Source organism: Vipera berus (genome assembly GCF_964194415.1).
Source record: "Vipera berus genome assembly, chromosome: 6".
In the NCBI taxonomy this organism is placed as follows: Eukaryota; Metazoa; Chordata; class Lepidosauria; order Squamata; family Viperidae; genus Vipera; species Vipera berus.
Window position 1 is genome coordinate 70,261,279 of NC_138208.1, and position 26,866 is coordinate 70,288,144.

The 26,866-nt window shown below is 41.1% G+C and overlaps 1 protein-coding gene across 4 annotated transcripts in view; it reads left to right on the forward strand.

Annotated features, from left to right (window-relative positions):
• Positions 1 to 7,602: 7,602 nt before the first annotated feature.
• Positions 7,603 to 26,866, forward strand: part of GNPTAB (N-acetylglucosamine-1-phosphate transferase subunits alpha and beta) — a 45,493-nt gene continuing 26,229 nt past the window's right edge. For all 4 annotated transcript variants that reach the window (XR_014026885.1, XM_081330985.1, XM_081330986.1 and 1 more), the window contains exons 1-7: positions 7,603 to 7,846; positions 10,462 to 10,547; positions 16,884 to 17,003; positions 18,254 to 18,295; positions 19,336 to 19,541; positions 19,790 to 19,854; positions 21,333 to 21,467. Coding sequence is in view for 3 of the 4 variants with exons in the window: in XM_081330985.1 (XP_081187111.1) it covers positions 7,730 to 7,846; positions 10,462 to 10,547; positions 16,884 to 17,003; positions 18,254 to 18,295; positions 19,336 to 19,541; positions 19,790 to 19,854; positions 21,333 to 21,467 (771 nt within the window). In the remaining variant the exon portion in view is untranslated. The remainder of the gene's footprint in view (positions 7,847 to 10,461; positions 10,548 to 16,883; positions 17,004 to 18,253; positions 18,296 to 19,335; positions 19,542 to 19,789; positions 19,855 to 21,332; positions 21,468 to 26,866) is intronic.

Consider the following 26,866-nt stretch of genomic DNA (forward strand, 5'->3'; position numbering starts at 1 on the left):
TATATATCATCAAAATTTGCATGTTATCTAGTAAGCTAGTTACAAGAGCTCAGTGCTCAAAACATACTAGCCAAATTTGTTGGCTAGTTTGTGGGCACAAAGCTTAATTTTTCAAAGCCTAATTAGGGCTAGCAGACTAGGGTTCCAGAAATCTGGACAATCACTAGATGACCACCATTGAAGTTGAGCCCTATTTAACTATTTTTTTGCGCTGTACACCGCCCTGAGTCCTTTGGGAGAAGGGCGGTATAGAAATTAAATAATAATAATAATAATAATAATAATAATAATAATAATAATAATAATAATAATAATAATAATAATAATAATTATTATTATTATTATTATTATTATCATCATCATCATCATCATCATCATCATCATCAACTCAAAGAAGAAATTTTCTGGGGAGAAAGCTATAAAAGGAAGGGTTGAGCCTCTTCTCTTTACGCATAACAATCCCTCCCCAAATGCCCTGCCCACATAGCAATTAAATTTACTATTTGAAGTTTCCATTTCTGCCATGCTTTTTTTTGTCTAAAATTAATTTGTATGCTAAAGGAACGAAATATCAAGTGAAGTTGCAGTGGGGAAAAAGAAGTCCTTCCCTTTCACTTATGGAGAGAAAACTATCAACAGTTCCAGCTGGTTTCCTTTCAGAAACATGCATACTTGCACAAGGTTGGGATAGATTTTCCTCCAGAGGGAGGGAGAGAGAGAACAGTGGGAAAGGACAGAAGTATAGAGGGCGCAAATGGAAAACAGTGAAATGGTGTTATTTCTAAATGTTTAAAATAGCCTGCATATTATCTACCATTTTATGTTTTTGATCCAGGAACTGTATTTACACATGGTTAGTCACTTCATCTTGAATTTCATTTTTTCTCTGTCCACCATATCCACCTCTCTTCTGGTCTGCACAAATAATGTTGGTGTAGAATTTGCTGTCCACATTGTTAACACCAGTTCTGCTTCTACTGTAATTCATTGATATACTAAAATGCCCAGTCTTTAAAGGCATACTGATTAATTTTCTCATTGATTAATCTCATCAAGCCAGCTAGTGGGAAACAACCATAAATCAGGAGCTTCAGCACAAACAGAATGGGTTATTGCACAGTTGTGGGGATTTTTGTTAGTTTCTATAAACATTGCTCTTTTTTCTACAGCATGTTTGGGCAGCCATTGATTTAAAATAATGTAAAGGGAAGTTCCCAGTCACAAACACATGTCTATCAAAAAATGACATTATCTGTCTTTCACCAACATTCTGATATAAGGAAATTGGGAAAGAGATGCCAAGGCAAAAACTAGCTCAGAGAAGACTGCATAGACCACATCATGATAGTACGCCTAATTACATGTAGCAGAAGCAGATAGCTGAAACCTGCTGCCAGCAAAAAGGTCAATCACTTTAGAAGGAAAGTGTTCAGATTGACAAATTAGTGAGGCTGGCAAACGGAAATTAATTTATCATTGTTTTCTATATGGTACAGTGAGGAATAATGGGGCTGATGCTGCTACTGTGATGCCATTTTCAATGTGCCTATACCATTGCACAGTTAACTTTCCTCCAGATAATATGAATCTAGGGAATTCTGCTTGCCTCTCTTTTATCAGGTTGGAAAGCTGATTATCTAGTGCGATTACTTTCCAAGATAGGGAGAAGTAGCTGAAAATAAAATAGGATTTTTTTTTAAAAAAACTAATATGACAAGCACTAGGAGAAAAGTGACAATGACAGAGACAGTTCAGTACCGAAGGGAAAGAGGTAAATGCATACTCGGATACACCTCTGATCATTCCATCTGAGCTCACTTTCATAATAAAAGGTGAGCACTGTGATTTTTACTTCCTGAAATTGGGGAAACTGTCAGATTAAGGTCCAAAACTTTAGGGCTATGCCCCAATGTGCCCTTTTTGGACTTCCCTGTTGTCCTACAACAGAGATAGTGAACCTTTTAGAGACCGACTGACATTCACCATTATGAAATGCTTTGAGAAGCTGATAAAAGGACTTTATTGTATCTAGCCCCCCCGCCAGCATTTGACCCGCTTCAGTTTGCCTACGACCAAATCGTTCTACGGAGGATGCTATCTCTTCTGTTCTCCATCTGAGCTTGAAGCACTTAGAGGAAAGAAATACTCATGTGCGTCTGTTGTTTGTCGACTTCAGTTCGGCATTTAACACAATCATTCCCCAGCATCTAGTAGACAAACTGGGCCTTTTAGGCTAAACATCCCTTTGTGCAACTGGATTCTTGATTTTCTTACCGACAGGACTCAATATGTGTGAGCTGGAACAAATACCTCTAATACCATTTTCTTGAGCACAGGTTCTCCTCAGGGCTGCATCCTAAGTCCACTGCTGTTCACCCTGTTGACCCATGACTGTTGTGCTAGGTTTGCCACCAACCATATTGTGAAGTTCACAGATGATACAACAGTAGTGGGCCTTATTCATGATGGCAATGTGGAAGCTTACCTCAAGGAGGTTGAGGGTTTGGTGAACTGGTGTAAGGAAAACAGCCTATTTTTAAATACCGGAAAAACCAAAGAGATCATTGTCGATTTCAGAAAAGGCAGGCACAACCACACTTCTCTGTGCATTAATGATTCACCTGTGGAGATGGTTACTGGCATCAAATTCCTTGGTGTGCAGCTAACGAGTAGGCTGGCTTGGTCGCTCAACAGTGAGAAACTGGTGAAGTGGGCACAGCAGCATCTGCACTTTCTGCTCATCTTCCTTCCCCTGTTCTGATCACTTTCTACAGGGGGACGATTGAGAGCATCCTGTCATACAGCATACTTGTGTGCCTATCCTTGGTGCATTGCAGGGGGTAAACTAATTCACACCAGCTGACTAGTGGATATTTTCCTTTTTGCCATCATGTATGGTAGCAATCACAATCCTCAAGGTACTGTACAACTGGCCATTTAACAAACGTCTGAAGTTACACCCCCCCAAGCTGTTTCAAAGTTACAATGCCTGCAGTGTCCCCGCAGTCATTCACTCTTACAACTGACCACTCTTACATCCTGTCCTGCTGGGTCCCCACAACAGTGGGCCCATTTTGTCACCCAACCGTGTTTCAACATTCCTCTCCACCCCCAGTCACCATTTGCTAGCTCACCTTTCAAAGATATTCATTGCTCAGGAAGTTGGAATAGGGAAGGGCCCAATTGAAGAGAAGAAATCTCGCTGGTTTGGCTTTCCTCCCTACGCTTTCCTCCCCCAGGGCCAGCAGTGCTAGCATAAAGCAGCGTAAAGGATTGTGAGAAAAGTAAAACCGGCAGGATTTATTTTCAGTTTTCCTAGCGCCACGAACTCTAGCGTTACACTAGTGTTGCTGGCCCTGGGGGAGGGCAGGATTTCTTCTCCTAGATTGGGCCACGTGGCCCAGCAGCAAAGCGGCCTAACTTATTCCAACTTCCTGAGTTCTGGATACCTTTGAAAGGTAAGTGTATGATTGCGATGGCGTAAGGCAGGGCTTTTCAACCAGTGGTACGGGTACCTTGGTACATTGGCACCTGGCAGGTGGTACGCGACCATCCTAGAAAAGTGGTAGCGGGGGAGAGGAATGAGCTGAACTGGTGGCAGCACCGCACAAGCCTGAGCAAGAGGCGGCTGGAGCTGCAGGGCTGTCAGGGCTCAGTGGAAGTGCCAGGACCAGTGCCAGGTTCCAGCTGGAGCTTGGCGCTGATCCCGGTGCTTCTGCTGAGCCCAGAAGAAGCGGCTATCAGCTGGTATGTTGAAGCGTCTCCAGGGTCTTGTGATTTACATTCAGATGCTTGGCAACTGATTCATATTTATGATAGTCACAGTGTCCCAGGGTCATGTGAAGTGACCAAAAACCACCCCTCAGACGGAAATACAAACCAAACACCCACCCCCACCCCCAGTGCCAATCCTCAACAGAAATGCTCACAACAATGAAAACCTCAGACAGGAGGAAGAGTGCCACAGGGCGGGCAGGCGTCTTGCTCGGCTGTGGCTTGGGGGGCACTTTTTTCAGTGCCATTATAACTTCAATCACTAAGCGAACTGTTGTAAGTTGAGGACTACCTATACTTCATCACTTTTTTCCTTTTGGGGGAGGGGTCATCAAGTTTTTGACATCTTGCTAGGCGACTGGTAGTACTCGGATGTTGCCATATCCTAAAAGTGGTACAATGGGTGAAAAGGTTGAAAAGCCCTGGCGTAGGGTAGGGAAAAGGCCAATAGGGCTTTGGGGAATCCAATGGGCAGGAAGTAGAGCATGGGATATCTCGGAGGTTAGGGTGGGAAAAGCCCTTGGAAGGCCCAATGTGGATGGTTCTGTCCCTGCACTAGGTCTCCCACAGTCTCTCCCACCCCTGAGTTACCCCATGCTCTACTTACCCCACATATTTCTTTAACGAATCCATTGGGGACAGGAGGGATGGTGAGATCGCTAATGACATGGCTCCTTTAATGTAGAACTCGACTTCTGACAGTAATGAGCAGGCTTCAGAATATCTATTATAGGCAAGTCTGTGCTTCCAATCAAATTCCATTTCATTTCAAATGGCCTACTAACTCATGCAGAGTCATGCAGGTGAGATGGGTAGTGTAGAAATTTGATAAATAACTCAAAACATTATAGTAGAGGGGTGTCAAACTGCCAGCCCGCGGGCTGGATGCATCCATCATACCAAAACCGCGCCCACCCCATTGCCAGCAATGGCAAAAAAGTCACGATAGGTGGCGACACGTTAGGTGATGTTGCGAGTTTGACACCCTTGCTCTAGTAGAGAAAATGTTGCCATGTTCTGTTCAAAATTGCAATTAACCCATTCCTGGAGGGATTGTAGGATATAGGGAATCATAAATTAACCACATAAGTTAGATTCATACAACTGAGTAGATTTAAGAGGTGGTTATCTAGTTCGGTTTGTTAACACTGTCTACTTTTTTCAGTTAATAAGCTACACTGTGACTCTGCTCCTTTCTTTAATGTTAATGTTTTATGTTACATTTGGCATCATTCATTTCAACATTTTAATGCAAGACTAACCTAGCATTCTTCAATAATTGAAAATAATACATATGCTGCTTATCATCTTGTTATCTTCACAACAGCCCTGTGAAGTGGTTGAGGTGAAAGATTTTATCAGTAAGTTGGAAAACCAAATAGGTGTTTCACTCCACAATCACATTTTCTCACTCTAAACTTTGCACACAATACATCCTCTATATCAGGGGTGTCAAACTGCCGGCCCACAGGCCGGATGCATCATAGCAAAACCACGCCCACCCCACTGCTGACAATGGCAAAAAAATCACAATAGGTCACGACACATCACATGACATTGCAAGTTTGACACCCCTACTCTATACAGTTGGGCAACAAACACAACAGCATCTTAAAGAGAAGAAAGTCTGTTATCTAATGCAACTGATTGCAATTCATTTGAGCATATTCAATAATAAATTACTCTTAAAAATGCCACAAGACTGTTCCTCCCATAGGCACAAATATTTCAAATAAAAATGGAATTACAGTCTCAGCAGTAAAAAAAACAAACGAGTCAGTTTGTTATAGTGGTAAGGCATCAGGCTAGCCATGGGAGACTGAGTTCTAGTCCTGCCTTTGTCACAAAACCAATTGGGTGATCTTGGGCAAGTCACTCTCTCTCAACCCTAGAAAGGAGGCAATGGCATAGCCCAGGGGTAGGCAACCTTGGCTCTTTTACGACTCGTGGACTTCAACTCCCAGAATTCCTGTGCCAGCTGGCTCAGGAATTCTGGGAGTTGAAGTCCACGAGTCATAAGAGAGCCAAGGTTGCCTACCCCTGGCATAGCCATTTCTGAAAAGGCTTGTCAAGGAAACTGCAAGGCCCAGTCCAGGCAATCACCAGGAGTCAAAAACTGACTCAAAGGCACTTACACCCTGAAAAAACAAAACCATTTCAAATAATACTAATATTCGCATCTGTTTCATTCTGAATTTTTGGGAAACCGTGCCCCGGTTTCATTCTGTCTTCTGCATACCAAAAAGCATATTTGCACACATAACTGCAGGAAAAAAAGCTGAAATAATGTAGCCAGAGCTAGAGTCCCGTTTTTCTCATAAGTTGTTAAAAGGAAATCAGATAGAATTTAATATTGGGTTTTTTGAAAGAAAAATCTTAATCAGGGTCCAGTCCAAGCTGGGAATAAACAAAATGGAGACTGCTTTAGAAAGAAGGTTCTTGTTTACTGAAGAGCAGAACCACAACAGCACGTGGCTCTGGGGCAGCTGACCACATGGGGATGGGACTGGTGGGTTTTTATACCTTCTTGGGCTTTTGAGGTTGTTTCCTGTTCCTATTTGAGGCTTTGTATTTCCTGTGTCATGCACTTTGACCTAAGTCTGAGTGTGCCCTTTTGGTATTGGTGGGTTAATCCTATTAGGTCCCCAAAACTGATGTCTCTTACAGTTTGGGTGGGGTATGTAGATTTTAGAGGTTTTTGTCTTCCTAATCTCATAGCTTCTAGCTTCCTGGCCCCAACCTTCCTGAATGGATTATTCAGATTTGCATTTTTAAAAGCTGGCCTCTGCCTAGGGCAGGGGTAGGCAACCTTGGCTCTTTTATGACTCATGGACTTCAACTCCCAGAATTCCTGAGCCAGCTGGCTCAGGAATTCTGGGAGTTGAAGTCCACGAGTCATAAAAGAGCCAAGGTTGGTTACCCCTGGTTTAGTGGTTAAGGCACCAGGCGAGAAACTTAAGAGACCATGAGTTCTCCTTCTGCCTTGGGTGGGTTATCTTGGGCCAGGAATTCTGGCTCAGGAATTCTGGGAGTTGAAGTCCACGAATCATAAAAGAGCCAAGGTTGCCTACCTCTGGCCTAATGGCTGGGGCTGATTTCCGGGGGCTGTTTCTGTCTTTTTAAAGATCTTCTCCATTATTCCTTTTGGGAAATATATTCTGCCTTTTTAATATTCCCCAAATTATTTCTTTCTCTGGATTCTTCCCACAGGTTCCTTCACCAAGCAAGATATTGAACAAAATACAGGTAGTCCTCGACTTACAACAGTTAACTTAGTTACAACTGCACCAAAAAAGAGACTTATGACCCTTTTTCACACTTATGACTATTGCAGCATCCCCACGGTCACGGGATCAAAAAAAATCAGATGGTTGGCAGCTGACTCATATTTATGCCGGTCGCTGTGTCCCGGAATCACTTGATCCCCTTTTGCAACTTTCTGATAAAGAAAGTCAAAGGGGAAACCAGATGTACTTAACAACTGGGTTACTAACTTAAGAACTGCAACGATTCGCTTAACAACGGTGGCTGGGAAGGTGGTAAAACGGGGCAAAATTCACTTCACCAATGTCTCAGCAACAGAAATTTGGGGCTGAATTGTGGCCGTAACTCGAGGACTACCTGCAGCCTTGAACAGCCCCTCGGGGAAACCTCGTCGCGGCGGCTCCCTCCCTATCACGAGGCAGCCAAGACATGACCGGCAAACACATGACCGGATCGCAGCGAGTTGCAAGACCGAGTCCCGCCCTACGCCGAGAAAAGCCTTTTCCCGCCCACAGGGGGCGGGGCCATCTGCCGGAAGCAGCCAGCGCGCCGGAGCCTCCGCGATGTGCCGGGGACTGGAATTCGGCGGCTTGGGAGGCGGCGGCGGCGACTGCTAGGATTGGCCGGCTGCCGATTGCGAGGAGGGCGGCACGGGTGGCGCTGGCTGCAGGGTGATGGTGCCCGGCGGGCCATGCTGCTGAAGCTCCTGCAGAGACAGACCTACACCTGTCTGTCCCACCGCTATGGGCCCTGCCTTTGCCTTGGAGGCATCGTCCTCCTGATCGTCTCCGCCTTGCAGTTCGGCGAGGTAAGGCGCGATGCCCGCTTGCCAGCAGCCTCCGAGCGCTGAGCTCCCGTTGCCCGCCACCCTGCCTTCCCCCGGCTTCTCTCTCTCTCTCTCTCTCTCTCTCTCTCTCTCTCTCTCTCTCTCTCTCTCTCTCTCTCTCTCTCTCTCTCTCTCTCTCTCTCTCTCTCTCTCTCTTCCTGGAGGGTTTTCTCATTTTTTGCGCCGGCCTTCTGTCTCCAAGCGATGTTCCTTCTCCAGGCCTCCCCTTTCAGAGAAGTGCTTTTGCTCCCCCGTGCATTTCAGCCTGGCCTCTGGGCCCTTGAGGGTTGCCTTCTTGGCGGAAGCGTTTCCCCTTCAACGGTGTATCAACCAAGGCCAAAAAAACAACAACAACAACAACCACGCTTCACCAGTTGGATTTCTCTTTGGCGATCGCCCTGAGAAACGCAAAGCTCCTGCTGCGAACTTTATTTTCCTGCAGCCGCTGAACCTCTTGCCCCTTCTCTCCCGTGCTCGGGTCCTTTTCTTTTCCGGTTTCTCTATAACATAAAAAAAATAACTTCCCTACAATTTATAACTGCCTTCCCTTGCTTGCAGTGATTTCCTGCTGCTTTGTTCTGTGCCTTTTCCCGTGGGAGCAGCCAGCCAGTCACCCGTGGTGTGTCAATACATGAAAGGCCGTGGAGGCAGCCGCCTTAGGCAACTCTGGTTTTCCCGGCTCCCGCTCCTAAGTCTTCAGCAGTTCTGATCCGGGCTGCAAAAATCCGGGCGGCCATTAGGTGACAAAAAATGAGAATGAGGGTTTTTTTTAAAAAAATAATTATCCGTTGCCATAGCTAAAGATCATCCACGTGTTGGCCTCCCAGATGTGATATGTAGTAGGCATCCTAACATAATAGTGGCGTAGAGGTGAGGAAGCTGCGAAGAAAAGGCTACGACGAGGAGTGAGGAGCGAGACTTGTATGTGGCTTCCGAGTTTGTCAGCCGTTTGTCAAATTTCAATTTGCTCTGGACAGGGCATTTTTGGGGATCCCAGCCTGGAGGCTGCTGTTCTTGCAGTCTTCTTGTGAAGGAACCAGGGTAGAGAGAATAAACATGCCATGCCTTATTCATTTTAATTAACTTTATATGCTGCCCACCTTAGCTGCAAAATTCCAGGCAGCTAATAGGTGGCATCAAAAAATCTCAAAAATCTCCTAATCCTTTTATTTAAGGGATGCTTGGACTTTTGCAGCCTAAAAAGAGGTAGGGGATCGGGTGAAAAATTTCTGAGAAGAGGATACACCTACAGGAAATCAAACAGCAGAAGAGAGAACCCATGAATGATAAAATATGGTCATTAGCACCATTCAGTAACATAGAAGACAGATAAATATAAAACAAGATGGAAATTAGCTGTTCAGAAATTATGGGATGTTATAATTAAGAAGGCCATATCCCATTTTTCTGATAGAGGAGGTGGGCTAAAAAAGATCAGCTGGCGAAATTCTTAAAGCAGCCTCATGTGAATTGTTTCCCTTAAATGCATGAAGGCAAATGGGTGAAAAGTTGAAGGATTTCTGCAAAGGGCAGGTAAACTGGGTAAATGCTCCTCCCCATGAACGTGGAAACTGATAGTCAGCTAGTTATTTTCAAATGACATTGCGATTTATAGATAAGCTCCAGGTCATGTAGACTGCCATATTGGATGCCTAACAGCTTTTATCTGCTGATCACAGAGTCAGTGAACTCCCCTAGTGCAGGGGTCCCCAACCCCTGGTCCGTGGACCAGTACCGGGCCACGGCATGCCAGCAACGGGGCCGCACAAACAAGCAAAGCCCATCCACGAGATACAGGCAGCACACAAAACCACACACCCTCCGGTTCATGGAAAAAACACTCCCACGGAACCAGTCCCTGGTGCCTAAAAGGTTGGGGACCTCTGCCCTAATGCTTTGTATTAGCTTTTATTTTGTGGACTCATATGGGACCGTGTTATGGACTTCACAGGTTGTTTCAGAATCCATTAATAAGTGTCTGCAGGGATGATAAATCATGACAAATGACAACCTTGACACTGCAAAGGCAAACCACATAACTTATGTACAAATGTCTTATGTCATAAATAAGTACAAAAGGCCAAGGTTTATGTTATGATATGCTTTTTTGTTATTGTGATTTGAAGTGGACAACAATTCTCTGAATCCTAGTAGTCAAGAAAGGCTTCGTAGGATTGTAGACTGGGGTAATTCTATGCTGAAATTATTTGTGGGATGAAGTTAAGTGGCAAACTGGTAGAATTTAAAAATAAAAAGACATAACATTTTTCTGTATTGGAATCTTACGAGTCATTTTTACACATATATGGCTGGAAAAAGAAAGAATTATACCTTGATTCAAATTAGAGCAGGTATGTCATGTTTAAAAGGATCTTTAATAATAACAAGGTTTGATATATTTGACTATATTTGTGGAGAACTTTCCACTCTTTAGGAACAACTTAAGTAGTTTATTCCACTTTATAAAATATCCTAAAAATGTAAGAAAGGGCAGACTTAAACCTTGTTCTCTGCATTTCCCTTTACAAGTTATATTAGTTTTGAAATCTATTTCAGTTCAATTATTTTAGAATATAATCTCAAGCATTCTTCCATAGGTTGCATTGGAGTGGAGCCGGGACCAGTATCATGTCCTGTTTGACTCTTACAGGGATAATGTGGCTGGGAAATCATTTCAGAACAGGTGAGCCTCAGATCTCAAAAGGCATTGCTTCCCCATTGTGTAAGAAAAGCAAATGCTACTGTTCGCACAAGAGGCAGATTGGTTTAGTGGTTAAGGCACCAGGCTAGAAACTTAGAGACCATGGGTTCTCCTTCTGCCTTGGGTGGGTTATCTTGGGCCAGTCATTCTATCTCAGCCCTAGGAAGAAAGTATAGAGGCAAAACATTTCTGAAAAACTTGCTACAAAAATGCAGGGTCTTGTTCAGACAGTCACTGAGAGTCAACACGGACTCAAAGGCACACACAGAAAAAAGAAGAAATTTCAACAACGCTATTTCTTCTGCATTGTTTTTCTCTTTCCCCCTTCCCCAAATTCACTGTACGAATTGAAGAAAAGAAGAGAGAAAAATATAATGAAATACCAAAAAGAAATATATAAGGGATGTTTTGAAAAAACCAGATGTTGTTATATCCAATACAAATGTTGCATACAAATGTTTGGTTTTTTATTTTTACTTGAAATAGTTTTAATTGCTAAAAAATGATAATATTGAAGAAACAATGTTGCTGTAATTTCTCCAGATTCTTGGAAGTGGAGATAAATGTTTTCATTTTTTTAAAGCAATATGATACTTTGTAAATGTTTAGAATTGATGTACATATGAATGTACATAGTACATAGTATCTGTTATAGAAACAATCTTTCAGTGTGGAATCTTAGATAACTTTAATCTTGGTCCCCATGATTTGGCTCAAAACCCAGCCAACAGTTGTTCAAAGATGGCCACATTTTTCCTATGTCACTTAGTTACTATATTCTTACTTTGGTTGACTAGCCATGGTCAGCTAACCCAATTTTCAATGTTTAAATAATTAAACCTAGGAGTTTGGTTTTTATATACTAGGCTGAAATGTGGCTGATTTATTTGTAGCTTAATGTGTTTTACAAAGAATTAAAGGTTCCTGGCATTTTCAGAGATTTGGAAATAGGCAATAGCTTTTTCAAAAACATGCTACCTTGAGGATAGCTCTGATCTGGTGTATTGATAGCTACTAAATGTAGAACAAAATACAATTCTGTTTTGCAGATACTCGACATCAGAAGGCAGCAAAATGGCAATTTGGATCCTTTTCTTAGGCAGGAACAAGTTCTGGATTAGTCTTATTCCATTCATCTAGATTGGCCTTTGAACCTTCCTAGATAGCAAAGTTTTTAAAAGGCTCCTACCTGCCTGAGTAGCTATTGTTCTGTTGGATTTTATTTCACTTTTTCTTAGTTTTGATTTCAAGCTTTTTTCCTCTATTTTTAATATTTTTGTCTTTTGAAATGCAAATTAATTCATATGCCATATACCAGGGGTAGGCAACCTTGGCTCTTTTATGACTCATGGACTTCAACTCCCAGAATTCCTGAGCCAGCCATGCTGAGGGAAAACAGAGAGGATTCCAAACTAAGCCATGGTGGCTCAGGAATTCTGGGAGTTGAAGTTCATGAGTTGTAAAAGAGCCAAGGTTGCCTACCCCTGCCATATACAATCCTTTTGCTAGGCCAAAGGTCACAAAACATGCAAGCCTTATGATCTCTATATCTCTTAACCATGCAACACGCAACCTTGGGAGAGTAGAAAAAGGCCAAATCTGGATGTTAAAGTCTATGAAGTCTCTATGAATTGTAAAATTGAAAATGGAGAAAATTACAGACATTTTTATATTAGGTTCTGCCTGATTTGAAAAGGAGGTACACCAAGAATAATAAAGAAAAAAATGTTCAGAAAAAAATATTTTCTGAAAATAGCAAATCCAATCATTATGTGAACCCATATTTATCCTTAGGAGAAACATACAGGTTTCTTGTCAAGATAGCCAAGGACAGATTAATTAGGTAATTCTTACACTGTCAAAGGTAGAGATACCGGTAGTTATAAATGATACCATTGGTAAAAAATGAAAAAGAAAAAAAGAAGGTATTAAATTAGATAGTTATGTCACTTTTTAAATTCTCCAAATAACTGAACACCAGGCTTCACAAATTCTCTGTCAGATATCTAAGAACTGTCCCAAATTAGCTGCAGTTTGTGATAGCAAGGAACAGCAGTTATCTCCAAGAGCTGTAAATAAATTAAGAGAGTTCTTAATAGACACATAAAATTGAATTTCTGTGGTGGCAATTAAAATTAACAGTGCTATTACTACTTTAAAATCTGTATATACCTCAACTAGATATCACAGTTTAACAAACATTCTTTGTGCCTTCTGTGTAATCCATGTAGAACTATATATGAATATTCAGTTATTTGTGCTGCTACTCATGCTTTTTAATATCCAACATGGATTTTATTTGTAAAATTTTGGAAGAAAGGACAACAGAAAAATAATGTTTCAATGCATTTATTTAATGTTTGTAATTCATGGTAGAGTCAGTTCTGATTCACATACAGTAGATGAGTCGCATGCTGTTGCTTCAGATTTTAATTCACATTCTAAATAAACATAGATTTTTTCCTATGAGTCATCAGCCATTTAGAATTTTGAATAATCATAAGAAGGATGGAGATACTTGCTCAGTGTTGTCTGCAAAATCTCTTGCAACCTTAATTACACTTTATCAAACATACTTTATTTCATTACAGTAATGTTATGACTTCAAATGCTGGAATTCCGTTTGAGATAATTGACCTAGGTATGATCTTAAAGTGATGGTCCCATTTTTAAAAAACTTTTTGCAAAGAAGCAGGTTTGTCTCTTCTTTGCATTTGAGGTCAAGTAGCAATGAGAAATTTGGGGGCATTTTTAGCTGATTCCATGGGAACCATTGTGATTATTCTTACTCCCTTTCACATACACACAAAAAAATTATGCAATATAAGAGGTGATCACCTGGATAGCTGAATTGGATATCCAGTTATGAGACCATTGCCATACTTCCATAGAAGTTTTACTTATAATTACATGGACTGTGTATATATGTTAACTTCTGACATGTTCTAATAGGCTAAATAATAATAATAATGGCTGTAATATACCTTTTGCTCAACAGTCCAGCTTTCAAACTATTGAAAACTATGAATTGGGCAACTTCTATGTATCAGGGCATGATTTATGCAACTATATAAAAGCTTCTGTGGATTATTATTGTTTGCTTCTTTAAACTGTAGGACACAATAGCTTACTATACTTAAACTGATTTTATGGAAAGCCTTGTCTATCATACATTCATGTGACACCATGAGAATTGCTAGCAATACCAATGACTTATAGGGATCCCAGTGAACTTATTAGCTGGGGAAGGCTCATCTAGAACAGGGCTTTTCAACCAGTGGTATGGGTACCACCTGTGGTACATTGGCACCTGGCAGGTGGTACGCGACCATCCTAGAAAAGTGGTGGCGGGGGAGGGGAATGAGTTGAACCAGTGGCAGCACCGCACAAGCCTGAGCGAGAGATAGCTGCAGGGCTGTCAGGGCTCAGTGGAAGCACCAGGATCAGCGCTTCTTCGGGGCTGTCAGGGCTCAGCAGAAGCGCCAGGATCAGCATCAGGCTCCAGCTGGAATGTTGCAGCATCTCCAGGGTCTTCTGATTTACATTCAGATGCTTGGCAACTGAATCATATTTATGACGGTCACAGTGTCCCAAGGTCATGTGATGTGACCAAAACCTGCTGCAACCACCCAGCAGAGGGGGGGGAATAAAAACCAAACACCCCCCCCCACCCCACCCCCACTGCCAATCCTCAACAGAAATGCTCACAACAATGAAAACCTCAGACAGGAGGAAGAGTGCCGCCGGGCGGGCAGGCATGTGTCTTGCTCGGCTGTGGCTTGGGGGGCACTTTTTTCAGTGCCATTGTAACTTCGAACAGTCACCAAGCGAACTGTTGTGAGTCGAGGACTACCTGTACTTCATCACTTTTTTCCTTTTTTTTTTTTTGGTCAAGTTTTTGACACCTTACTAGGCGACTGGTGGTACTCGGATGTTGCCATATCCTAAAAGTGGTACAAAGGTTGAAAAGCCCTGATCTAGAATTTCAGTCTTTTTAAACATGCTAAGCCTTTGGATTGTGCTTTCTCTCTGTTCTGTTTACACTCCATTGACAAGACATTTGAGACTGGTGGGGTGGTGGTGTTGCCCTATAAAGAGGGCATCTTTGCTTCCGACCTATGTTCTTTTTCACAGCAGTTTTGAACTCTCAGGAGCAAATACACAGTAGTTGCCTCCTGGTCCTCTTGAATAAAGGCGAATAGATCTGTGCCCATTCAGGCGGTCCTCGACTTACAACAGTTCATTTCGTGACCGTTCAAGGTTATAACGGCACTGAAAAAAGTGACTTATGAACATTTTTCACACGACCTTTGCAGCAGCCCCACGATCATGTGATCAAAATTCAGATGCTTGGCAACTGGTTCATACTTATGACTGCTGCTGTGTCCCAGGGTCATGTGATCAGCTTTTGTGACTTTCTGACAAGCAAAGTCAATGGGAAAGCCAGATTCATTTAACGACTGTGTTACTGGTACTAACTTATCAAGTGCAGTGATTCACTTAACAACTGTGGCAAGAAAAGTTGTAAAATAGGGCAAAACTCACTTAACAAATGTCTCAGCAGAAATTTTGGGATGAGTTGTGAGTGGTATGTCGAGGACTACCTGTATTTAAAACTACCAGCAGAATAATAATAATAACAAGGATTTATAATGCATCATGCCTAGCATTTGGTCATAAGTACCTACCAGTTTCTGCGCAACCCAGATAAAAAATAAGAGGTACCTAATTATTTTGGATCTTTAGAATAGATTGGCTATTTCAAGGATTAGACAAACATATTAATAAGTGTCTTAATTTTCCTCAAATGGAATTAAGTTCTGCAGAGATGCTGAGTTTAATGTGATTGCTTGTAATTCAGGATTTCACCAGTTGCTCTAGTTAGGCAAATCCACATTTCAGCTTATTCACCATTTGCTGATAGTTGTTATAATGGCTAGGCAATACCCATCCTTTCTAATTAAAAGTACAACTACAAGTATCTAAGAGCCTTGGTGGAGCAGTGGGCTAATGCCTCCTTAAGTAACACCAGCTGCCTGCAATTAGTGCAGGTTCGCGTCCCACCAGGCTCAAGGTTGACTCAGCCTTCCATCCTTCTGAGGTAGGTAAAATGAGGACCCAGATTGTTGGGGGCAATAAGCTGACTTTGTAATAATGCCACTTTGGGGGGGGGCAAAAGCCCTAAATAAGCAGGCATATACATAGAATGAAGGCTATTGCTAAGCACATTGATTTGTGCTGTAAGCCGCCCTGAGTCTTCGGAGAAGGGCGGGATATAAATGGGATTATATATTATATTATATTATATTATATTATATTATATTATATTATATTATATTATATTATATTATATTATATTATATTATATTATATTATATTATATTATATTATATTATATTATAATATTATATTATATTATATTATATTATATTATATTATATTGTTATGTTATGTTATATTATATTATATTATATTATATTATATTATATTATATTATATTATATTATATTATTATATATTATTATATATTATTATATATTATTATATATTATATATATATATATATGGTGGCAATATATTAAAAATATTTTTTTTAAAAGCTATATTTTTGTCTGATCAAGGAAATGTATCGGATTTAGGAAAAGGCTCTGATCTTAATTCCCAATCCAGAAGCTCTGTGGGTAATTTATATTCACAACTGGTCATCAAAAGGATAAAATGGGGAAATGAATCAGTGAAACTTTATATTGCATGAAAGTTGTTGTGGAGCGTTGGGAGATGATATTGACTTTCATCTTTATTCTTTCTTATCCCATTCCAGCCTTCTTTGGGGTCAGTATACAGTTGATTAAAGCAATGAATATCTGGTTGTTGGCAAAGTAATGGAAACATTGAGATCAAGCTGTCTCTTTAGCTTTTTAAATATTAACTATTTTTTTAAAATAAAAAAGGCTGTTGATGCATTGCTTTCTTTCACAGAGGTATTTCTGGAATGATTCCCATTATAGAAGAAAATCACACAGATCGTTTATTAAAAGCAGGATGGATTACTAAACGTTTGATGTCTGCCAGCTCATGAACTTGATGGAGTAAATGGAAAGTTTCATTACAATAAACCTTATGGTGTTCAGTGACAGGAACTGGAAGGTTTCACCAACAATGTTAATGTATCAAATGTATTAAATCCCTTATCACTTGTAACTTGTGTATTCCAGTATTTGAAGAAAAACTTAATGTGCAGCACTATATAATGCTTCACAATTAAATCCTGATAGACTAAATAGGAGTTTTAAAATGTGTTTTTCAATTATTTCTAAGGCTTTGCTTACCTATGCCTATCGATGTAGTGTATACCTGGGTGAATGGTACCGATGTTGAATTGATGAGGGAACTGCAACAGGTGAGGAAACAGATGGAAGAAGAACAGAAAACAATACGGTATGGATTTTGTTCTTTGTGGAAGTGTGAAACAAATGTTATTTCTTAATGAGGCACTTTTGTTGAAAAGATATTAGTGAGCAAAGCTATTAACAGAAAAATGCCATCTTATGGATATTTTGTTGATTTTCAAGAAAGAGTATATATATATATATATATATATATATATATATATATATATATATATATATATATATATATATATATATATATATATATATATATATATATATATATATATATATATATATATATATATATATATATATATATATATATATATATATATATATATATATATACATGTTAAATGCTTGTTAACTATTTAGTCACTGTTGTGACTACTGCCTGTGGATGGCCTTCGGTTAGGCCGAAACAGGAAATAAAGATTTGTCCCATGTTTGGGGCCTAGCAAGGTAATCTAAATAGTTAACAAACATTTAACACATATCTCCCTTGCTTCTCAGCTAACAAAGAGAGAGAGAGAGAGCCTGTGGCCTAGGGGTTAAAACAATTGCCTAATGTGCAATCAGCCCAGGTTCGAATCTCAGAAGGGTATGGCTGACTGATGAAAACAAATAAGTTTGAAATGCATATCGGTCTCCCTTTAATTCTTTGTTAGCAATCTAAAAATTTACACACACACATATATACATACATACATACATACATACTTATTTATTTATTTATTTATTTATTTATTTATTTATTATATTTATATACCGCCCTTCTCCCGAAGGACTCAGGGCGGTGAACAGGGCACATATAAAAATACAGAATACAAAAATTAAAAAAGAATTAAATAAGAGCCCGAGCTAAAAACAGTAGAATAATATAAAAATCCACAATAAAAACCCCAGCACATCCCCCATCAGGCCAGGCCGGCTTGTTCAAATAGGTAGGTCTTCAGGCCGCGTCGGAAGGAGCGAAGGTCGTGCCATCCGGAGCTCAACCGGCAGCTGATTCCATAAAGCCGGGGCGCCCACAGAGAAGGCCCTCCCCCTGGGGGCCACCAGCCGACATTCTCTGACCGGTGGCATCCTGAGGAGGCCCTCTCTGTGGGAACGCACAGGGTGGAGGGAGGTTGACGCCGGCAGCAGGTGATCCCCAAGGTACTCCGGACCCATGCCATGTAGGGCCTTGAAAACCATTACCAAAACCTTGAACCTCACCCGGAAGACAACTGGTAGCCAGTTGTATCTGTAGTATATTTGAGGTGCGTAACTGCTTTATGTTTACTTGTTCTTTAGGGAATTTCTTGGAAAGAATATCACTGAGCCAACAAAGAAAAGGTAAAAAAAACCCAAGTATTTTACAGCTATGTTTTCTGTTTTCTGTATTTCAAATTGGAGCTTAACTATGAGAAATTTTAAGTGAGCCAAATAAATAATATTTAACCTTAATAAAAATTAAGACAAGAGAATATTGTAGGAAAATGTGTAAATTTTCTCTAATGTCCAATAATAAATATTTTACGTCTTAACCACATGGACAATCTGTGTTAGACTCTGATTATTATAACCCAAGTCTTGTAAAGCATATATCATTCTCCTTGTGACTATATACTGTATAAGGCACCTTGCGGCAGTGGTTTCCAACCTTTCTCACTTGGCAACCTGATGGGAGGGGGGGGTAGAGGGGATTGTTCTGTGTTAGTGGCAGGCATGTGCATGACCGCCTGCCACTCAAGTGGAGCTGTGCGTGCTTGCCCGCCACTCATGTCGCCTATTTCCAAACAGGCTGAGGCCCATTAGTGGGTCATAGCTATATCTATCTGAGAGAGATATTTAGCTGTAAATATAATACAGAATTAAATTATTTGGAGGACCAGATTCAAATGAATCAAGCTAGTAGCTGTCAAAAATGCTCTTACAAAATGACCTGCTTGATAATGTGGTGGAATAAAAATTAATGTGGAAGATCAATAAACGGTCCATCTTAATAGAAGGAAAAAAAGAATGAGGTCAAACAATGTTGAAATAGGGTGGGTAGACTGCAGGAAAACCATTGGTTACTGTTGTAGGGCCTCGTGGGCCTAGTCTTGCACGCTAGGAATGTTTTACAGACACTTGGAAGTTTTTATTTTGTTTTGTTTTGAAATTAAAGGTGGAATGGGAGTAGAGTGTCTCCATGAGGCCTTCTGCTTCCATTCTCACCCTTAAAGGTGATGTGGGCCTGAATATTAATGAGTTGCTAAAGAAAACTATGGAAAAAACAATATTGTACTAGCTTTTCAGATTGGGTTTGATCAAACATCTGTCATACATAAATAACAAGCTACGCAATATTAATCCTAAATGTAAGTCTGGCTTTGATCTTGTTTTGATCCTAGTGAAAAACAATTGGAGTGTTTATTGACACATTGCATCAAAGTGCCAATGCTTGTCTTGGATCCCGCTTTGCCAAACAACATTACTCTTAAGGACCTGCCATCTGTCTATCCTCTGCTGCGATCTGCCAAGAATATATTCTCTGTTGCAAAGCCAAAAAATCCTTCCACCAATGTGACGGTTGTTGTTTTTGACACTGCTAAAGAAGGTATGGATCTGCTTTCATCTGTTGCTGGAATACGTGTGGTTTCAATTTACCACTGGGCTGTTACTTTTCTTCAGAAACTTCTACAAAGAATTTCACTCCTTCTCCCCTTGTTGCCATGATTTAAGAAAATCATTGGATAAATGTAGTAGCAGAGAACAATGTATCTGAAAAAAATAATCTTTTTGATCTAATTCTATATGCAAATATACATATAAATAGATATTCTATCTATTTATCTATTCTTTTAGCTGAAGATGCCCATTCTCTGATGCTGAAGGAGAGTATCAAGCAAACAGCATGGAGGGGATATTTGGTATGTTCCCAAACATTTGCTGGAAAGTTAATATATATGCTTGTAATAAATTGTGACTTGCAGCCTAATATTTTGTTTAAAAAAATCCAAGCCACTGATTTTAAATGTTTGTTGTAATGTTTCTTGATAATTGTAAGTGAAAAGTTTAAATAATCTCTATATAATATTTAACATACTTGAACATCCCCCCTCCCCCCCACACAAATACGGTAGAGTTCATCTCTGGGAAGAAAATAGAACTTTCTTAAATAAATCAACGTAGGAAAAAACCTACAGAAGGCTCTGAAATGTTTTCCCATCTCTTTACCAACTGTGGTCATCGGTGAGGTCTATATTTTCTTCTATTGCACGTTGTACCTGCTTATATTCATGTGTATAGGTAGTCCTTGATTTACGACCACAACTGAGCTCAAAATTTCTGTTGGTAAGCAAGACGGTTGTTAAGTGAGTTTTGCCCCATTTTATGATCTTTCTTGCCACAGTAATTCAGTAAATCATTGCAGTTAAATGAGTGACACAGTTGTTAAGTGAATCTGGCTTCCTCTGATTATCAGAAGGTAGCAAGAGACGACCACATGACCCTGAGACACCGTAACCATCATAACTACATGCCAGTTACAAAGTGTCCTAATTTTGATCATATGCTATAACTGTCGGTGTGAAAAGCAGTCAAGACGTCTTTTTTTCATTGTTGTAATGTTGAATGGGAAAGGGGATGCAGGGGCTCAGTGGGTTAGGACGCTGAGCTTGTCGATCAGATGGTCGGCAGTTTGGCGGGTCGAATCCCGAGTGCCGCATAACAGAGCGAGAGCCTGTTACACGTCCCAGCTTCTGCCAACCTAGCAGTTCGAAAGCATGTAAAAATGCAAGTACAAAAATAGGGACCACTACGGTGGGAAGGTAACAGTGTTCCGTGCGCCTTTGGCGTCTAGTCATGCCGGCCACATGACCACGGAGACGTCCTTGGACAAGCGCTGGATCTTCGGCTTTGAAACGGAGATGAGCACTGGCCCCTAGAGTTGGAAACGATTAGCATGCATGTGTGGGGGAACCTTTACCTTAATGTTGAATGGTCACTAAACAGGTGGTTGTAAGTTGAGGACTACCTGTATCTATGTCTGCTCTCCTTCTTGTTGTATGTGTGTGCATGTTGGAAATAGGGAAAGTGATTACAGCAGAGGCATTGTTGACATTGAGGTGCTGTCCAATGGCCTCTTCTCATAAGGATGAACTGGGGAAATTTAAGGAATTGCCTATCTGCAGCATTGAGTTACATCTGGTCCATTTTTGAATCCAGCCTTTCTTTTTCTAGTTGGTGGCCCAGACCTCAAATTTGGTTGCATTCTCTTCAGTCTTTGAAGAGTTATTTTGCTGATGGACAGACAGACAGACAGAATTCCAAGATTCTTTACACATTCTTTCTCAGGTGTTTTGGGATTGGAAAAAATAAAACATGATGGTTTTTCTTCTTCTTTCAGACTACGGATAAAGAAGTTCCAGGTTTAGTGATAATGCAAGATTTGGTGTTCCTGAAAGGATTTCCACTTACTTTCAAAGAGACAAACCAGCTAAGAGCAAAGCTGCCAGACATCCTTGTGTCCAAAATAAAGCAGGTAGGATGGTGTGAGCCTGAGGAATGAAATCAACTGCCATTCAATAAAACTTAACAATTATAAATAATAGAATATGCCCCTTTACTAAATACTATCTTTAGTTTTCCATTCTTCTCAATCCTGTCCAATTTTAAAGTAAGAATACTCATACAGTCAAAACTGAAATTTGAAAACGTGAAGATCCATAAAGCTACCTTACTACAATGTACTAATTCATTGGAAAAAAGTGATATTATAATTAAGAAATTACAGGAGAACGTCAACCAAGTATTGACTTATTTATTCATTTATTTTCAACATTTTACATGGCTGTGTATATTATATAAAACAGTCCTAGCCAACTAATGTATACATACACAATAAAAATACAAGTTTAAACCTCTTAACACATCAGCAGCACCATCACAATACCCTCTCAGGCACTCAAACAAAAGGCTGAACTGACCTCCCTTTGTATCCAAAATTGAACCCAGGACAGTTGATGGCAACTGCTTTAGAGGCTGGTTGAATATATCTGTAGAGATGTTTCCAAGAATTCCATGTTTTGTGGGGTTTTTAAAAATATATTTTATTGATTTTTAACATACACCTTAATAGTTGGTAAACAGCATGTTGTCTGGGTTAGTGTTTAAAAAACAATAACAATTAATTTCTATAATTCTATAGTCCATATAATAACTTTACTTGATTTCCTCTTCTTCCATTAATATTCCCTTTTGCCAACCTTAAATTAATACAGATCTTATTTAAATAAATGATAATTAAATATGGACATTTTTCTCATGTTTCTGCAAATAATAACCACATCAATATAAAGCTTCATTGATCATCTTGATTGCCTTGTCATAGATCCTGTTTACAAATTTCTTACTTAATTTCCCCCCCTCCCACAATATTCAATGCATCCTTACTGGTTAAGATTTTCTCAAAATTAGTTACAGTTAAGTATTTAAGTCTTTTTTCTCATACAAGCCATCACATTTTTACATTTCTCTTATCTTAAAGAAAAATAAGAAAAAAAAGACAAAACAGAGAAAACATTTCTTTTACATAATATTTTTATATTTCTCATGTCAAAAAACCAAAGACAAAAGAAAAAAGAAAGAAGGCATACTATGTTACTTGAGGGGTTCATCCCTCTTAAACTAATCTTCATTTATATTCGTAGTCTTTCTATTTATTTAAACATATTCAAACATATGTTTAATTTTTAAATAGTCCCTCTAGTAATTCCTTGTTTTTAACAACCACATGTTATTTAAATTAAATATTTAATTTGGTAGAATTGGGAGAAGAGATGTTAGTTGGTTCTACTGCCCTTCTTGAGACAGATACTAGATTTACTTGACAAGAGGACACAAGGAATTTCATAGATCAACCTTTGATCACTAGGTGTCACTGCATCCTTATCATATACATTTGAATACTCAGTTCAAGATTTTTTAAAAATAGGTGCCTATAAATAAATATTCCAGATTTGTGCCTTATGGAGCCAGGAAGAATAATGAAACCTGAATTTTAACTGAATTTTTCTACAAGTATAAATGAATATTGGTACCGGCCAAACTGGAAAGGCATATTCCTACTCATAATGGTATCTTATGACTATCACTTGTTGGTTATAACTTTTGATTTATGATTGTATCTTATGACTTATGATTTATCACTTTGTTGTTTGTATGTATACTGAGAGCTTATGGACCAGAGACAAATTCCTTGTGTGTCCAATCACATTTGGCCAATAAAGACTATTCTATTCTATTCCTCCTGGGTTTAGTCTAAAGAGTTTATACTCACGAAATGAGGTTTGTACGAGGTTCCTGAGCTGTGGTTGCAGCAGCAAGCTTTATAGCTGCCTTTTATCTCTGCTTGTTAGCAAATGGAAAAAGCTTTTAGTGCTTTATAAAAAATATTAAAAACTGAATATTTAATTAAATGGGGCTACCTTTGGCATCTCCAGCATTTTCCCATCTTTTCAGATGTTTTGAACTATAATACTGTCCTCAGCCTGCAAACACTATATTTCAAAGGGATTATGATCCATAACAAAGAAAATTTAGTTAGCTCCATATAGATCAAATTATACCTTTTTTTAGAAGAAAAACTGGGAACAAACATCAAGTGCATAAAACAGGGGATCCTAAATGTTTTGCCATCCCTGTAATGGATTATAGCATTCAGAAGTCTCATCTAGGAATTTGGAGAATTGTCATGTAATGTATCTAAATATTAGGATAGTTTGCAGACTGTATCTCTTTACATATCATCCGCAAGATCCCAAAATAAAATAATTCCATGTTAAAAATTAAAACAAATTTTTATTTAAATTTAAAACATGGAATTAATTACCAAGATTCTCCCAAGAGACTGGATATTTAAAAAATAGTGTCCGCTTTAGGGAATTATCTGTCAAACCTTGCCAGTTTCCTACAGGATCCCTGGTCTTGAACTGGGAATCACTGCTGTATATGAAATTCTTTGATATTTAGGAAGGTAAGATGCCAGAAAACAGATACATTAATGCAACCTTTCCCACATGGAATGGAACCTCTGAATATTGCATAAACAGATATGAGATGATGGATTGCAGAAAGGACAGAGTGACATTGTTGAGCCTGTAAAGCCATACAAGGTATCTGAGGACAGTTTTGCAATCTGTAGCCTTATTTTTGGAGAGTGTCTCCATAACTCACCTTGGTCTTAACTCCAAGGACGCTAGCCTTTCATCAGATCGTCAAGAAGATAATGCTCTGGAAAGACAGAGAGTTATCAAATTTTCCTAACGGCAGAAGTTATGAGTCACATTTGGAGCTATCAGGTAGCAAGAGAATGCAAATCATCAAAAGCCTTAAAAAGTGACAGCTGCTCTTACTTTTATGACTGAATGAGATGGATAAACTAAACAAATGTGGGAGAGGGGAAAAGTCTTATAATAATTCTGGCTGGGAGCTACGTTACCTTGCATTTATGATAGCTGAATAAGCAGGCAAGACAAATATATTTTATGACACAATTGTGCTGCTTTGCCACAATTGTCTGGGTTTCTAAGTAAGTTAAAATGGCGTACAGCAGGGGTGTCAAACTCAATTTCACTGAGGGCCGCATGAGCACTGCGGTTGCCCTCAAGGAGCTGGGTGGGTGTGGCCAGGGTGGGCGTGGCTAGAGTGCGTATGGCCTACCGGGTGGGCATTGTTATGACTCAGGGCCAGCCGGTGGGTCCGGCAGCCGGTTCAGATGTATCGGATGACTCAGATGAGGGGGAGGAGGAGGGTGTGGAAGACGAACCGGCTGATGATGGCTTGGAGGCTTCGCAGAGCCCTCAGCCGGGGCCCTCTTCTCAGCTGCGTGAGCCCGATAGTGCGGAGGATGATGACCCACAGCTGGCCCTGTTCAAGGACGCCCGACGCAGGAGGCAGTCGAGCAGGAACAAACAAAGAAAGGCTGTGGGACTCCTCGGGAGGAGGCACAGGGAGACCACGCCCTGAACTCTAAATAAAAGGAGTGTTTGGGGAGGGGCTGGTTGCTGAAAGCAACCCTTCCGCTTGAGGATTCAAGTTCCTGTGTTTCTTGTTCTGTTGTTTTGCTTGTGAATTAAACTTGGCAGACGCTTTGCAACCTCAGACGCTCTCCAGTCTCTACTGCTTGAACAGGGGTTTGCCTTATTACAAGGCCGGTAGTTGGCTGGTTCAGAACAGTTTGCTTTCAGCCTCCCACCCCTTACTACTACGATGGAGCAGCTTCTTGCCGAGAATGCTCAGCTCACCCAGCAACTCACTTTGCTGGCATCTCAGGTGGCTCAACTGCAAGCTCAGGTACATGCTGCACCCCCACCCAGGAGGAAATGTCAGATAGCTATGCCGGATAAATTTGCTGGCAATCCAGAACTGTTTCCTGCCTTCCTGGGACAATGCCAGCTTTTTATCAGCGTGAGAGCAGCTGATTTCCCCACTGACCGAGATAAGGTGGGATTCGTGTTGAGCCTTCTGTCGGGGGATGCAGCTCGTTGGGGCACGCCTCTGCTGGCACAGCCTAGCCCTTTGTTGGATAACTTTGGGGGGTTTTGTGACCATATGCGCCTCATGTACGAGGACCCGATTAAGTCGCAGACTGCCACCCGACGCCTGAAAGCTTTGAGGCAGGGTCAGCGCCCCCTACAGGCCTATATCAGCGATTTCCGGCTGCTTAGCCAGGATTCCGCCTGGAATGAGGCTGCGCTCGTGGATGCCTTCCAGGATGGCTTGTCGGAGGAGATGTTGGATGAGCTGGCCCGCGTGGACATTCCCTCAGACCTGAATGGGCTGATCCATCTTTGTCTGCGGATCGATGCCCGGCTGCAGCAGCGAAAGAGTCGCCGTGCCACCCCACAGACCCCTGCCGCTCCTGTTGAGCGTGAGCCCCCAGTCCAGAGGGAGGAGCCAATGGAGCTGGGTGCCGCCAGGTCCCGTCTATCGGTGACAGAAATGGACAGACGACGATCGGGGGGGTTGTGTTTTTACTGTGGGGACCCTGGACATTTGGCTGCTTCTTGCCCAAAGAAGCGTCAGCGGGCATCAGTGACCAAGCCTGCCCCGAGAAAGTCCCCTGCTTTGCTGTCGGGAAACGGCCCGAGCCCGATCTAGACGGTGTGATAGATCGGGCGACCCACAACGACCACGCCGAGCGACGCCATTCCGACGGTGCCTGTGAACCTCCACGGCATTTGATTCTGGAGGCACGTCTGATCCTTCCTGGCAAGCCAGAGGGGATTCCGGTCCATGCCTTAATTGACTCTGGGGCTACCACTAACTTTATGGACTCGGCCTTCGTGGCCAAATGGGCTGTTCCCCAGTGTCCGGTGGATCCGCCCATGCTAGTGGAGACTATTGATGGTCGAGTGCTCCTGTCCGGGCCTATTACGGCCGCCACGCAACCCGTGTGTATGGCCATCAGTTCCCATGTGGAGGCCATCCAGTTCTACATCACTTCGGATCTGCACTTCCCCGTGGTCTTGGGACTGGCGTGGCTCCGGGCGCATGATCCACAGATCTATTGGTCTCAGAACTTGGTCACCTTCCCAAGTTTGCAATGCGTGGACCACACCCGCCATATCTGTGCCGGCCAGGTGGAGGGTTCCTCAGGGGTTTCCTTGCCTCCCGAACTGTCCGACTTTGCTGATGTGTTCAGCGAGTCAGAGGCGGACCAATTACCCCCGCACAGGCCCTATGACTGTTCCATTGATCTAGTCCCTGATGCGCCTCTCCCAGTGGGGCGTTTGTACTCCATGTCGGAGCCCGAGTTGGCTGCATTGCGGGACTTCCTGACAAAGAATTTGGCTCGTGGTTTCATCCGGCCCTCGTCCTCGCCAGTGTCTGCGCCCGTGCTCTTCGTCAAAAAGAAGTCGGGCGAGTTACGGCTCTGCT